This window comes from Rhinoderma darwinii, chromosome 7, assembly GCF_050947455.1.
Source record: "Rhinoderma darwinii isolate aRhiDar2 chromosome 7, aRhiDar2.hap1, whole genome shotgun sequence".
Classification (NCBI taxonomy): domain Eukaryota; kingdom Metazoa; phylum Chordata; class Amphibia; order Anura; family Rhinodermatidae; genus Rhinoderma; species Rhinoderma darwinii.
Window position 1 is genome coordinate 128,185,907 of NC_134693.1, and position 13,805 is coordinate 128,199,711.

The 13,805-nt window shown below is 43.0% G+C and overlaps 1 protein-coding gene across 1 annotated transcript in view; it reads left to right on the plus strand.

Moving 5' to 3' along the window:
- The first annotated feature begins 727 nt into the window (after positions 1-727).
- SLC25A26 (solute carrier family 25 member 26) overlaps positions 728-13,805 on the plus strand; it is a 100,227-nt gene continuing 87,149 nt past the window's right edge. Inside the window, exons 1-3 of the mRNA XM_075834005.1 lie at positions 728-865; positions 7,134-7,290; positions 10,348-10,457. Of these exons, the coding sequence (XP_075690120.1) occupies positions 833-865; positions 7,134-7,290; positions 10,348-10,457 (300 nt within the window). The 5' untranslated portion in view covers positions 728-832. The remainder of the gene's footprint in view (positions 866-7,133; positions 7,291-10,347; positions 10,458-13,805) is intronic.

A 13,805-nucleotide genomic window follows, 5' to 3' on the forward strand; every position in this document is an offset into this window, starting at 1 on the left:
CCCGCAAAAAATAAGCCCTCATACCACTTAATCGACGGAAAAATAAAAAAGTTATGGCTCTCAGAATTTGGCGACATAAAATAAATTTTATTTTTTACACTTAGGTTTTTACTTGTAAAATATAGAAAAAATTATATATATTTGGTATCGCCGTAATCGTATTGACCCGCAGAATAAAGTTAACATGTTGTTTTAATGGCACAGTGAATTCCGTAAAAATGGCGTGCAAAAAACCATGGAGGAATCGCTGTTTTTTTCATTTTGTACCCCACAAATAATTTTTTCCCCGTTTTCTAGTACATTATATGCCAAAATAAATGGTGCTACAAAAAACGACAACTCGTCCTGCAAAAATCAAGCCCTCAATGGACTATATTGACGGAAAAATAAAGATGTTATGGCTTTTGGAAGGTGGGGAGGAAAAAACGAAAATGAAAATCTGAAAAAGGGCTGCGGCGGGAAGAGGTTAAAAATCCATTCCGTCAAATAAAAAACAAAAAACAAGCCAGCTTGTTGTTTTTCATATGTGGCTCAAAGGAGGCTTCACCAAAATGGCTGCTACATTAAAGACAGGAGTTTAGCAGAGAATATAGAACTAGAGGCGGTGTTACAGTGACAGTACAGGGACAAACATTTACTAACCCTGGGTTAAATTTAGTAGAGCACACACAGGTTATCCGGGCACGGTGTTAACCGATGGAAAACATATTTTTGTCCCCGGTGTACAGGTCACGCTGTGTTGATTCCTACTTCAAACATGTGAGTGCAGTGTACACGATGTGTGAGTCTAACCCCCGGCAGTGTGGAGGGCAGTGCTGCCTCTGTCTGTAACATGGAGCGCAGAGACTTCTTCTCCTCCTTGCTGGTGAGTACTTCGTGTCGCTGCTCCGTCTATTAACCGCTGGGAGCATATACAGTCAGTGCTTCCACCCTGCGGCACCAGAGGTCCAGGTTACCTGCTGACCCCTATAGCAACCTGTCACTCCAGCTGTTGCGAAACTACAACTCCCGGCATGCCATGATCGCCAAAGCCTTTATTATTCCAGCCAAAATCTGTCAGGACATTATGGGAATTGTAGTTTCACAGCAGCTGGAGTGCCGAAGGTTACTGAGCCCTGTACAATATGACAGTGATCTTTAACCTCTGGCCCTCCAGCTGTTAGGGAAGTACAACTCCTAGCATAAACATGGTGGGGGTTGTAGTCCCACAACAGATGAATATCTGCATGCTGCAGTCCACAGGGTATATATGTATAAGTGGGTGTGTTGCGGGTTTTATTTGATAAGGCGGCTCTATGGCATACAGCTTGTGGGTCTTGCAGATGTCAGCTCATATGCCTATTTATCCAAACACCCACGTTGCAAACCAGGGGTGTACCATTCATGAAGGTGACTGTCTCTCCTGCAGGGGGCAGCATTTTATGACACTGAAGTTGGCAGGATGGGTGATACCTTAGAGTTTTGCTGGTGGGACAACATAGTTCAATGGTGGAGCCTTATATGTAACACAGTGTCATGTGTGGCAACGTACAGGCTGTGTGCACAGGGCTTTACGAGGGTGTGAGGCCTAAAGGGCAACCGTGACATCTAGAAGGTCAAATAAATGTTGTCGTCTCCCCCCCCCCAACCCACGCTCACCTCCTCGTCTTGTAGCGCCTTTTCCACCATGGAGTGACCAACACCAGCAGATAGCATGAGCTAAAAACATGGCGGGTTCACCTGTCAAGCTGCCAGTATTGATGTGATGCTGCTTGGGGTGGCGGGTTTGTCGCTGACCTTTCTTGACCATAAAGCTGAGCTCCGAGGCATTCTTGATACTTCAGGTTCTATATGAATTAATGGTGTGAAAATAGCCAAAAATTTTAGTCGGTGACTAATAGCCGTCATTGGACCTCGTTTACACGTATCGTGCTGCTTTCTTCTAGTACCTGGCTTGTATTCTTGGTTTGTTGGGAATTTTAATCTTCCGAAGTTGTGAAGTCAGTGGTTGGAAAGGATTTATCTAATTTTTCATATTCGCCATAAGACCGATGTTTTGTACTAACAATTGCACAGTGTATCCGTTAGGGGACAGACCCGTTTAACCCCTTAATGACCGGGCCTGAAAAGGTCTTAATGACCAGCTACATTTTTCTGTTTTTGCCTCTCTGCGTTTCAGCAGCCATAACTTTTTTTTTTTTATTTTTTCATTGACGTGGCTGTATGTGGCCTTGTTTTATGCCAGAGAAATAGTATTTTTTTTTTATTTTTACGGCGTGAATATAGGATAAAGCGATGCTCGGATTAGTTTTTTTTTATTTTAATCCCATCAAGGGATAACTTTATTACTAACTTTTTTTTTTTTTACTTTTTACTTATAATGGATTTCTCCATTTGTTTTTTTGGGTTTAGTTTTTACGGCTTTCACCGTGCGGTTAAAACGTCAAATTCACTTTATTCTGTGGCTCAATACGATTACGGTGATACCACATTTAAATAGTTTTTTTTTTTTCATATTTTAATACTTTTAAAGAATAAAAACTGTTAAAAAAAAAACTGATTTGTGTCGCCACATTCTGAGAGCCATAACTTTTTTTTTATTCTTTCGAGTCAGCGGTGTGGGCTTTTTTGTGGGACGAGCTGTAGGTTTTTGTCGGTATTTTTATGTACATATGATTTTTTTGATCACCGTTTCCTAAAAATTTTTTTTGGGGAGCGAAGTTGAACAAAAAACAAAGATTTTGGTGTTTTGGAACATCCGCAGAATAATGCAGTAGCAGCAAAGTGGATGATATAAAACAAGTCTCATCCACACTCTATGGAAAAAAACGCGCCGAAATTGACCTGCGATGCAGAATTTTATTTCGCAGCAAGTCCATTGTATTTGCGTTAACGCTGCTTATTTGTTGCGGGTTTTCCCCATTGATTTCAATGGTGAGGTAAAATCCACAACAAATAGCAGCAGGAGCGTAGCTATGGGCTCTGGTGCAAGAATTCAGCTCCCCTACACCACCAGACCCCTGCCCGTGCCTATGCCCAACAGACCCCATGGATTCCCCCACAGTATGCCGCCATAGCTGCCTCCACAGTATAATGCCCCCCCCTAGCTTTCATAGTATAATGCCTGGCTGCTGCATTGAGGATAGATTGGAGAGGGGAGAGTTTGGTGAGGGGAAGACTGACTAGTAATGAGTTACAGGAGTCAGGACCAGAGTGAATCAGAGCGACAGTGAGAGTTTTGTCTGTTTTCACAGTAAGAGAAGGGCGGATTCTGGAGATGTTTTTAAGGTGAAAGTGACAGTAGCGTGAAAGTGATTGAATGTGCGAAGTAAAGGAAAGATCGGAGTCAAAAAATAACCCCAATACAGCGATTGTGCTGCCTAGGAGTGATGGTAGTGATAGAGACAGCGGGCGTGCTGCCCAGGAGTTATGGTAGAGACAGCGGGCGTGCTGCTTAGGAGTTATGGTAGTGCCACACACAGAGATGGAGACATCAGGATTAGGGAGGTTAGTAGATGGTGGAACACAAGGAGCTCAGTTTTAGAAAAATTCCGTTTCAGATAGAGAGAGGACATGATGTTAGAGACAGCGGACAGACAATCACTGGTGTTCTGTATTAGAGCAGGGGTGATGTCACGGGAGGAGTCATATAATTGGGTGTCATCAGCGTAGAGATGGGACTGGAAGCCAAATCTGCTGATGGTTTGCCCAATAGGGGCTGTGTAGAGAGAAAAGAGGAGTGGACCTAGGACTGATCCCTGAGGAACCCCGATATCAAGGGGAAGAGGAGAACCAGAAAATGACACACTGAATGAGCGGTCAGAAAGATAGGAAGAAAACCAAGAGAGCGCCGTGTCTTTAAGGACAATAGAGTGGAGCATGATTGGTAGGAGTTGGTGGTCTACAGTGTCAAAGGCTGCAGAGAGATCCAGAGAATCAGAGTATTTGCTGTTAGATTTAGCCGCCAAGAGATCATTTGAGACTTTAGTAAGGGCAGATTCTGTGGAGTGTAGAATGCGGAAACCAGATTGTAAGGGGTCAAGAATTAAGTTAGCAGAAGGATAACGGGTAAGGCGAGAGTAGACCAAGCGTTCCAGGAGTTTGGAGATGAAGGGCAGATTAGAGACTGGTCGGTAGTTAGCAGCGCTGGATGGGTCAAGTGTTGTTTTTTTCAGTAATGGGTTTATAACGGCATGTTTAAAAAGGAGGGAAAGATTCCAGAAGAAAGGGAGATGTTAAATATTCTAGTAAGGTGACCAGTGACCGCTAGGGAGAGGGACTGGATGAGATGTGAGGGGAGAGGGACTGGATGAGATGTGAGGGGAGAGGGACTGGATGAGATGTGAGGGGAGAGGGACTGGATGAGATGTGAGGGGAGAGGGACTGGATGAGATGTGAGGGGAGAGGGACTGGATGAGATGTGAGGGGAGAGGGACTGGATGAGATGTGAGGGGAGAGGGACTGGACGAGGGGAGAGGGACTGGACGAGGTGTGAGGGGATAGGATCACTGGGGCAGGTAGTAGGACGAGAAGATGAGGAGCCTAGAGACTTCAGTTATTGGGTCAAATGCTGAAAGTGAAGAAGAGGGAGTGCGGGAGGGAAGGGGATGGATGTTACTCGGGGACTGGGAGATCATATCATGCCAGATGTTGTCAATTTTAACTTTAAAATAAGTGGACAGGTCTTCAGCACTGAGATCTGTGATGGGTGTCCGCACTTTAGGACTAAGGAGGGAGTGAAAAGTATCAAAGAAACATTCATTCCAGTATCTAGATCCGTCTCCAAAATACTGAACATCATAGTTAGTCAAAGGTACATCAGTGACACATGGTAACCCTTGGGCTTCAAGTTGCATGAGTGTAGTACAACTTTTCAGAGTGCAACTGTGTGTGGGACATGAAACACTAAATCATGTTCTAAAATAATGTCTGCAGATTTGTCGAGGAGGAGGGCGGCTGCAGCCATAGCCCTGAGGCAAGAGGGAGCACCTTGTGCAATAAGATCAAGGCCAGCGGAGTAATAGCCAATAGGGCGCATACGACCCGCATAATCTTGTTTGTGCACACCTGAAGCGTGACTACCTTGTTCGTGACCATACAGGTGGAAAGGCTTAAGCTAGCTAGAGATGCCCAGAGCTGGGGCTGAGACTGAAGACCGCTTGAGGGTGTAAAATGCACCTAGAGCGTTAGGCGAAATTCGGAATGGGTTAGTTTGCAGGCAATCATACAGGGGCTGCATTGATATGGACACATTTTTAATCCATGGTCTACAATAACCCACTAATCCCAGGAAGGCTCTGAGAGCGATGGTTGGATGGGCTTGCACAGCAGTAAGTCTGGAGGGAGTGAAACGCAATACACGGCAGAGAGGCAATGATTAAGGGAAACAGCGGTGGGCTTACAAAGTTATTTGTTCTTGGATACTTTGCAACCAATATGGGACAGATACAACAATAGAGACTGTTTCCTGAGCGCACATGTCAGAGACACAACATAAAAGCAAATCATCAACATTTAATATATTAACCATATAATGAAGTTTACATACAGTAAAATACAAAAAACAATAGTTGGTATTTCAATATCTTTTCAGTGTCATTTCAATTTATCTCTTTATAGAGTCTGAATTCTATTGTAGACCTTTCATTCAAACACAGAGACATTTGTTCGGGATGGAAATGTAAGAGACACCGACTGACCTGAGACCGAATCGGGAGTGGAGTGGCTGAGGCAATTTTTAAGTAACATTGTTACTGACCGCGTTTTATGTCAGCGACGCCTCCCGAATCCGTGCACTGTGTTCAGTTAGTTATTCGTTGTTTTCCATCCCGGGTTTCGGCACCAATATCGTTATGGGCATCAATGCACCGTAGAGGAGTTAGCACACTTGACACACTATGTAAGTGCCATCTGATTCTCTACTTATACCCATTCTGTCCGCGCCTCCCCTCCCTCAGTCACAAGGGACTGTGTCCTTGAGGAAATCCCAGACCGAATACACTGCAGGGAGCCGGGCTCCTAGCATCATAGTTATGTACGACGCTAGGAGTCCCTGCCTCTCCGTGAAACTACTGTCCTGTACTGAAAACATGATTACGGTACGGGACAGTTGTCCTGCAGCGAGGCAGGGACTCCTAGTGTCATACATAACTATGATGCTAGGAACCCGTCTCCCTGCACTGTGTTCGGTCCGGGATTTCCGGCTGAAATACGTTCCGTCCATTACGGACGTAACATGGTCGTGTGATTCCAGACTTAGGCCATGTTCACACGCCTAAAAACACGTCGGAAAATACTGAGCTGTTTTCAAGGGAAAACAGCTCCTGATTTTCAGACGTTTTTTAAGCCACTCGCGATTTTCGCTGCGTTTTTCGTTGCTTTTTTACAGCCGTTTTTTTTTAGATGGAGAAAAACGGCTCCAACTGTTACCCCATCAGAGCTCCGCGACGCGCTGATGGGTTGCGATGGCAGCTAGGGACCTAACAGGCCTCATGGCCGTCTGCCTTTTAGGCCGTGCCTCTGAGTATGCTCTGGCGGATTGAGCTACCAAGTATAACATGACGAAATAGAACATTAACCCTATTTTTTATTTTTTATTTTTTAATATTTTTTGGGAAATTGGAAGAAAAGGAAAAAAAAAGAAATCTTATCACGATAATCTCTTTTTTTTTTGGATCTGGGCCCATCTGTGAAACGAGGAGACTGTGAAAATACTAATAAACCATCGTTCTAAATGAATACCTAAGTTTCTATTAAATGTGTAATAATTAACTTGTTAATTAAGGTTCCGGAGGCGTCTTCCTCCTCGTTGAGAACTTGAATGTAAGACCGGTCTGTACATCTCACCCCCAGGGTTTTACATTTTGGCAAATAAATTTGATTATATTTAAAAAAATAAATAAATAAACGATCATTTTGTGATTGGCAGACTTTTCATGTTTTGGGGATTAAAAAATGTAAAGACAACTTATGAAATATTAGTTTTCTGACTGACCACTATGTCGCCTCCTGTCGATCTTCTTAGAAATAAAGGGTTAATAGAAGAATACTAAAAGGACGACTCGCCACTCAAAATATTTCTGATATTCTATAAACTGTTTGATTTGCCTCTTAGTCTGATAGCTCTGCTCACTGTTGCTTGCTTTGTTTTACAGGCCGGAGGGACAGCGGGTATGTGTGTCGACCTTATTGTATTCCCACTCGACACCGTTAAAACCAGACTTCAAAGCCCTAAGGGATTCTCCAAATCTGGTGGTTTCCGTGGCATCTACGCCGGCGTTCCTTCCATTTTTGTTGGATCATTTCCCAATGGTAATCTTCATGTTGAGTCTTTTGCTTTCTCAATAAAAGCGCAAACAAAAATGGCAGATAGCAAAGACCTGACACTGTAGGCAACTTGATGTATACTCAGAAATGTGGACAGCAAGCTTACAAGGACTTGGATTCAATTCAAAATGTTTTTTTCCTAAACCGCGCCACTCTTGTCCAATGGCTGTGTGTGGTATTGCAGCTTCAAGTGAATGGGGCTGAACTGCAATACCGTAAAAAAACAAGAATGGGCAGGCACACCGCCTATCTATGGAGTGCAATGTCTATGCCCTCGAACAAACAACTAAAACTACAAAAGAAAGTAGGGCAAAAAATTTGACATGCACCTCCAAAATTGTATCAAAACAGTAAAAAATTTTTATTGACACCAAAAAGGAGAAAACAAACAAGTTAAAAACATGTAAAATAATTCAAACAGAGATCCATTCTTTTCTGCGCATGCGCCAGTCGTCGGCACATGCGCAGCTTTGTCATTTTTTACTTTTATATATTTTTTATGTCCCATGTGTACCGCTTTGATATTAGTGTCCCATGTTTACTGCGAACATTCTATTACGATCTATCTGTACATGTGAGGGGTTCACCCGTCTCTTAACCCACTGCGCATGGCCGGTTTCCGGCAAAATCGCTTTTTTGACACCCTTTGGCTTATGCTTTGGACGTTTCATATGTATTTCTGGGCATGCGCGGTTTATTCTCCAACCTCCATTTTTTTTTTCTGCGTGTGCAGCAATTTTTGGGCACAGGCACATTCTCTACGAGTTTCACTTATTCCTATGGGCATGCGCTAAGTGCGAATGCGCGCGCTGACACTTGTGAGTGTGACGTGGAGGAGCCTCGACTCTGTGCGGAGGCTCAACACTGGGATTTTTCTTGGTTCTTGCGCCGTAGCGTCGACTGAGTCTCAAGGATGGCGTTGGGTATGTGCGTTGGCTGGCGAACACGCCATTTTCCTGCACATTGTGCAGGTGTATATTATCCACCTTTATCCTTGAGGCTTACATCTACTTTGTTAGGGCTTGTCCACACGTAGCGGAAATTGCTGCGTATTTTCTGTCCGGAATTGCGGAAAGGAAAATACACAGCAGAATACAGTAGCCGCAGAGTGGGTGAGATTTAACAAATCTCTTCCACACGCTGTGCATAATTTCAGACCAGAAATTGACCTGCGGTGCGTATTTTTCGTACCGCAGCATGTCAATTTCTGCTGCGGAAAGTGGACTGAATTGCTGCATTTTTCGCAGGAGATGTCACCATCTCCCAGCATTAAGAGAAATACAGCAAAATACGCACCGTTTTCTGCAGTTAAAAAAACGCAGGAAATGGTGGGGAATTTCTGCTAGTTTCTGCAGCAATTCCGTTGTGTGAACAAGCCCTAAAGCTCAGTTCACACGGGGTGGATTCTCTGCGTAAAAGCACTCAGCCTATCTGCCCTGTGCACCGCAGGGAATTCCGGGCAAAAAAGCGCACGAAACTGCTGTAGTTTTTTGCCCGGAATGTCCACTGCGGAAAACTGCAGCACTTAGCTGGCCTGCTAGCAGACCGGCCCCTGGGATGAAGTTTCATCCCAGGAGATCGTTCCAGCCTGTGATTGGATGCAGCGGCGGTCACATGGGATGAAGTGTCATCCGAGGAGGCCGTCCCTCTGACTTCATCCAGGCCGGCCTCCTAGGATGATGATTCATTCCAATGTGGCCGCTGCTACAGCCTGTGATTGCGATCCCATGGGATAAAACATCATCCCAGGAGGCCGCGCTGGAGGGATGAACACAGACTTCTGGGTAAGTATGAGTTGTTGGGTTTTTTTTCGGAATTTTTGCGGCGGAATCGCTGCGAACCTGCCGCCAAAATGGCAACAACTGCTATCTGGTGTGGGATTTACCACCTCATTGAATTCCATGGAGAAAACCCACAACTAATAAGCAGCGTTTACGCTAATACAATTGAAATGCTGCAGAATAAACTTCCGCACCACAGGTACATTTCTAAGCGTTTTTTTCCACTCAGTATTTACGCAGCGTGTGGAGGAGATTTGTTTTATCTCATCCACTTTGCTGCTACTGTATTGACTGGGGATTTTACGCAACTAATTCCGTTGTGAATAAAATATTGCATTATTTACGGCATGTGTAAACTGACCTATGCAGTAGCTTGTCTGGGACACCACAACTTGCGCTGCCTAACTCAGAAAAATTAGATATGTGATCAAAAAGTCTCATGCACCCCAAAATGGTACCAATAGAAACTACAGCTCGCCCCCCCAAAAAATAAGCCCTAATACCACTCAAACGATGAAAAAATAAAAAACCGTTATGGTGACAACTCAAATTTTATTTTTAACAATCCTTTTTTTTTTTTGTTTTTTTTGTAAGAGTAGTAAAGCATAAAAATAATTTGATATAAATTTGGTATCGCTGTAATTGTGTTGACCTGTGAATGCCGTAAAAACAAAACCACCCAAAAGATTGCAAAATACCTTTTTTTTTTTTTTTTTTTTTTTTTTTTCTTTTACTATTCCACCCCAAAAATATATTTTTTGCCAGTTTTCCCACTACATTATATGGTACAATTAATTGTCCCTTGAAAGTCTACAACTCGTGCCGCAAAAAACAAGCCATCATATGGCAATATCGATAGAAAAATAAAAAAGTTATGGCTTTTGGAACGTGGGGAGGAAAAAAGGAAAGTGAAAATCCGAAAAATGGCTGCGGCAGGAAGGGGTTAAACTTTAACTTTTTATGACTAATGATCTATGGTTATATTTGGTAATCTGGCACCCACCCCGTGTTCCACTCATGATGGATTAAAGCAAGTTTAATTTCAGGGTAAATTAATTGTTAATCCTTATCCAGAGAATGGGGTGACACAGACTTCAGTTTAAACCTGTTTGAGGTTGCTATGTGTGCTCTTGCCTAGCAACCATTGACATGTGGGAACCATGACAGATGTAATTGAAGATATCTTCTCTTTATTTTGAAGCAAATTAATATTGTGTGCTTTCTTAATAAATCTTCCCTTTTTGGTTATTTTTGTGTTTAGCTGCTGCTTTCTTCGTGACTTATGAAACGGTGAAATGTTCACTTCACTCCGGCTCCTCTCCTTACCTCTCACCCTTCACTCATATGGCAGCTGCCTCTATTGGGGAAGTGGTAAGAACTTTATGATTTTTGTTCCCTAAAGTTTTTCAATGATTTGAGATTTTAAAGAATTAACAATGAACAGAATATAAAAGGGATAATACGAACAGAACATGAATTCTATGGAGAGCGGAAGGGCGATCACGAAGGACAGATTAGAAGCTCCACATAGGAGTGTAGATTCAGTTTAGTTTTTTTGCAAGACATGGAGTTAAAAATATTTTGGTGTATAACATTTCAAATGCATACCGATATTAATCTTTTCATGAGTACCAACAGTGTCGGCAGCAGGACTTCGGTCTGCTGACAATTTCCCCTTGACCGCCAATAATTTTTTTTAAAGGCGTAAAATATCGTACCGTAGGCGGGGTCAGCACAAAATATATTCGCCGTGGGGAATAAATCCTATATGCACCCAAATTTAGACAACAGAAAATAAACAATAAAAAATTTGGATTTCCCTCATAATCCAGGATAGGGTAGTGAAGAAGTTTCCCTGATGGTCTAGGGCAGTGGAGGGGTTCATGCCAACAGCCCTGTGGTCTAAGGTAGAGGAGATGTTCAAGCCACTATCCTTGGTGATCTAGGGCAGTAGAGGGTTTAATGATTGCTTCCCTGGTGGTCGAGTGGTGGAGAGATTAATTCAAGCTTCCCTGATAATCTTGGGTAGGGTGGTCAAGATTTCCTGGTGGTCTAGGGTTGTGGACCTGTTAAATCCACCATCATTGGTTGTCCAGGGCAGTAGATTGCCTCCCTGGTGGTCTAGAATGTTGGAAAGGTTAATTCAAGCTTACCGGACGGTCTAGTAGAGAAGTTTCACTTGTGGTCTAGGCAGTAAAGGCTTTAATGATTGCTTCTCTGGTGGTCTAGGGTATAAGAGGGTGTTAATACCAGTGTATTACTTACCTCCTTATGCGCCAGCAATGTGTCCTTTGCGCATCACGTTCAGCTCCCTCTTCTTTCTCTGCATTGATTATACAGATGGGACCCGTTTAAAGGGGGTTTCCCACAATTAACATTTGTCACCTATCCACAGGATAGGTGATAAATGTATGATCGCTGGAGACCCCAACACAATCCCACCGATATATAGAACAAGGGTCCCGATTCTTGTTCCTCCTCGTTGCACGATCACGATTTTGAATAGATTAGCGGATGTGCGCTGCCGCTCCATTCAATGTCTACAGGAATGATGGAAATAGCCGAACACTGTATATAACATTCAGCTGTCTATCTGCCCCTCGTGCAGTGAGGAGATCGGTGGGCATCCTAGTGATGGGAGCCCCTGCGATCGTACATCTATCACCCATGGATAGGTGATTAAAGGGATTTCCCCACAATTAACTTTTAAGGGAACCTGTCAACGGTATTTCACATATTAAATCCACAATACCTGGTGGAAGTGGGTGAAAAATCATTTTTATGTAACCTATAATTTTCTTCGGCTCTGTACCTTTAGTATTAATTTTTTTTTTTTTTTGTATTCCTGTGCCATGTGGTAATGAGCATAAGAGTCTTCTCTTTGTTCTCCAATCTATTCCGAGTTAACCCCGCCTCCTTACTTTTGATTGACCGCTCCTCACCTCCCCCCAGCACACATGAAATCCAGCGCTTGCGCATCGATGCTCTGGTTTTGCGCACAATGGGACACCATAGAAGCGCATGCGCAGTAACTAGATTTGAGACCCAGACGAAGCTGGGAAGGCTATCGGAACATACATGATGGGTGCATTTTGGCATTCAGGGCGGGCCAGTTTTTGGCGTTGGGCGGGCATAAAAAGGGGAACGAACGAGATGGACGGATTTTAGCTATAAAAGGCGCAAAATATTTGCAGACCATTTGTTACGGTCTGAGTTTGGGAGAGGGGATAACGGCAATGAACTTTTGACAGCAGCAGCCCACGAGGGGTGATTAGAGTTCATTAGGTGAAATGCTGGTGACAGGTTCCCTTTAAAGAGGCTCTGTCACCAGTTTATAACTTCTCTATCTCCTACCTAATCTAATAAACGTTTTGATGTAGATAACTACTGTTTTGTTTTTGTTTTTTAATAAAACATTTTATTATTGACAAAGTTCTGATCATCCGGTGAAGGACCTACGGGAGTAAGTCACGTCACAGCGTGATCTCGCGAGATCACTCTGTGCTGTGAATAAAGCTGGGCATGAATGAAGAGAAATGTATGACGTTGATTGGTCAGAATCATAAACTTTTCATTACAACGCCCACTTGGTTAAACAAAAAAAAAAACGCCCAGTTGGGTATTTAGAAAAAATTTGCGTAAATCTAAAAATGATTCGAACTTTGTCAATATTAAACCTTTTTTTAAAAAACAACAAAACCGTAGTTATCTACAGCAAAGCGTTTAATACTTCTCTATCTCCTACCTAATTTAATAAACTGGTGACAGAGCCTTTTTAAGCCCGATAAGAGGTGCCTAACTTGATCCCTCAACCCCCATCCTCTGTGCAGAGACATTCTTGATTGCATTTTGGGATGTTTCATCGAGACGCAAACCCTGATGAGAAGTTTTTGTACAGATCTATGGGTTTTACACGTACACACGCAGTTTGACAATATAGGGCAGTTGTAGAGTTGCAGGCCCATTTCACCAATTCCTGAAGATCTGGCTAAATTCGCAGATTTTCTATCTCTCGTCATCATCCCTGTCCTGCCTGAACATTGCAACGGAGCACATAAAAAAAAAAGAAAAGCTTTGATGTGATTTTTTTAATGTACATTCGAGGGCTCGGCGCTGGAAATAGAAATGATTAGACTAAACATCTTGTTGAAGCCGGTGAATAAATATGTCATAGATATGATGCACAGAATTGGAGAGCGAAATTGCTGTGGACCAGTTGTGTCTCAGAGCGGAGAGCGCGCTGACGGGATTTATATTCTGTTTGTCTTTCTAATATACAGGAAAGTAGTTGCCCCATCCAGAAGGGATATCAATACATTTATATTATAGGGAAATAAGATTCCCTTCTGCTCCAGCCTTTAGAAGAAAGCCCGAATGTATTTACAGCCTGTATTCCGGTTGATCCTGAGGATTGTTATTTTCATGGAGAATTTACTTTTTGTCTTTCTCTTTATTGTTTTATGGAAGGACAACACAATCAAATGACAGATTTAAAGTGACACTCCAATCCTAAAATTATTATTGGAATATCACATTGAGTTTGCCGGAGTGGGAGGGCGTGTTCTGGCCATAGGGCATATGGACAGAGCTTGTTTTCAGGGCCTTGATATGGAGGGTGCTATTGAGGTGGGAGTGGGGGGGGGGGGGTGCGTCACAATTTTTGGGAAAAACAAACAAACCAGGAATTGCCTTTAATTATAATTTGTACAACCAATTGGA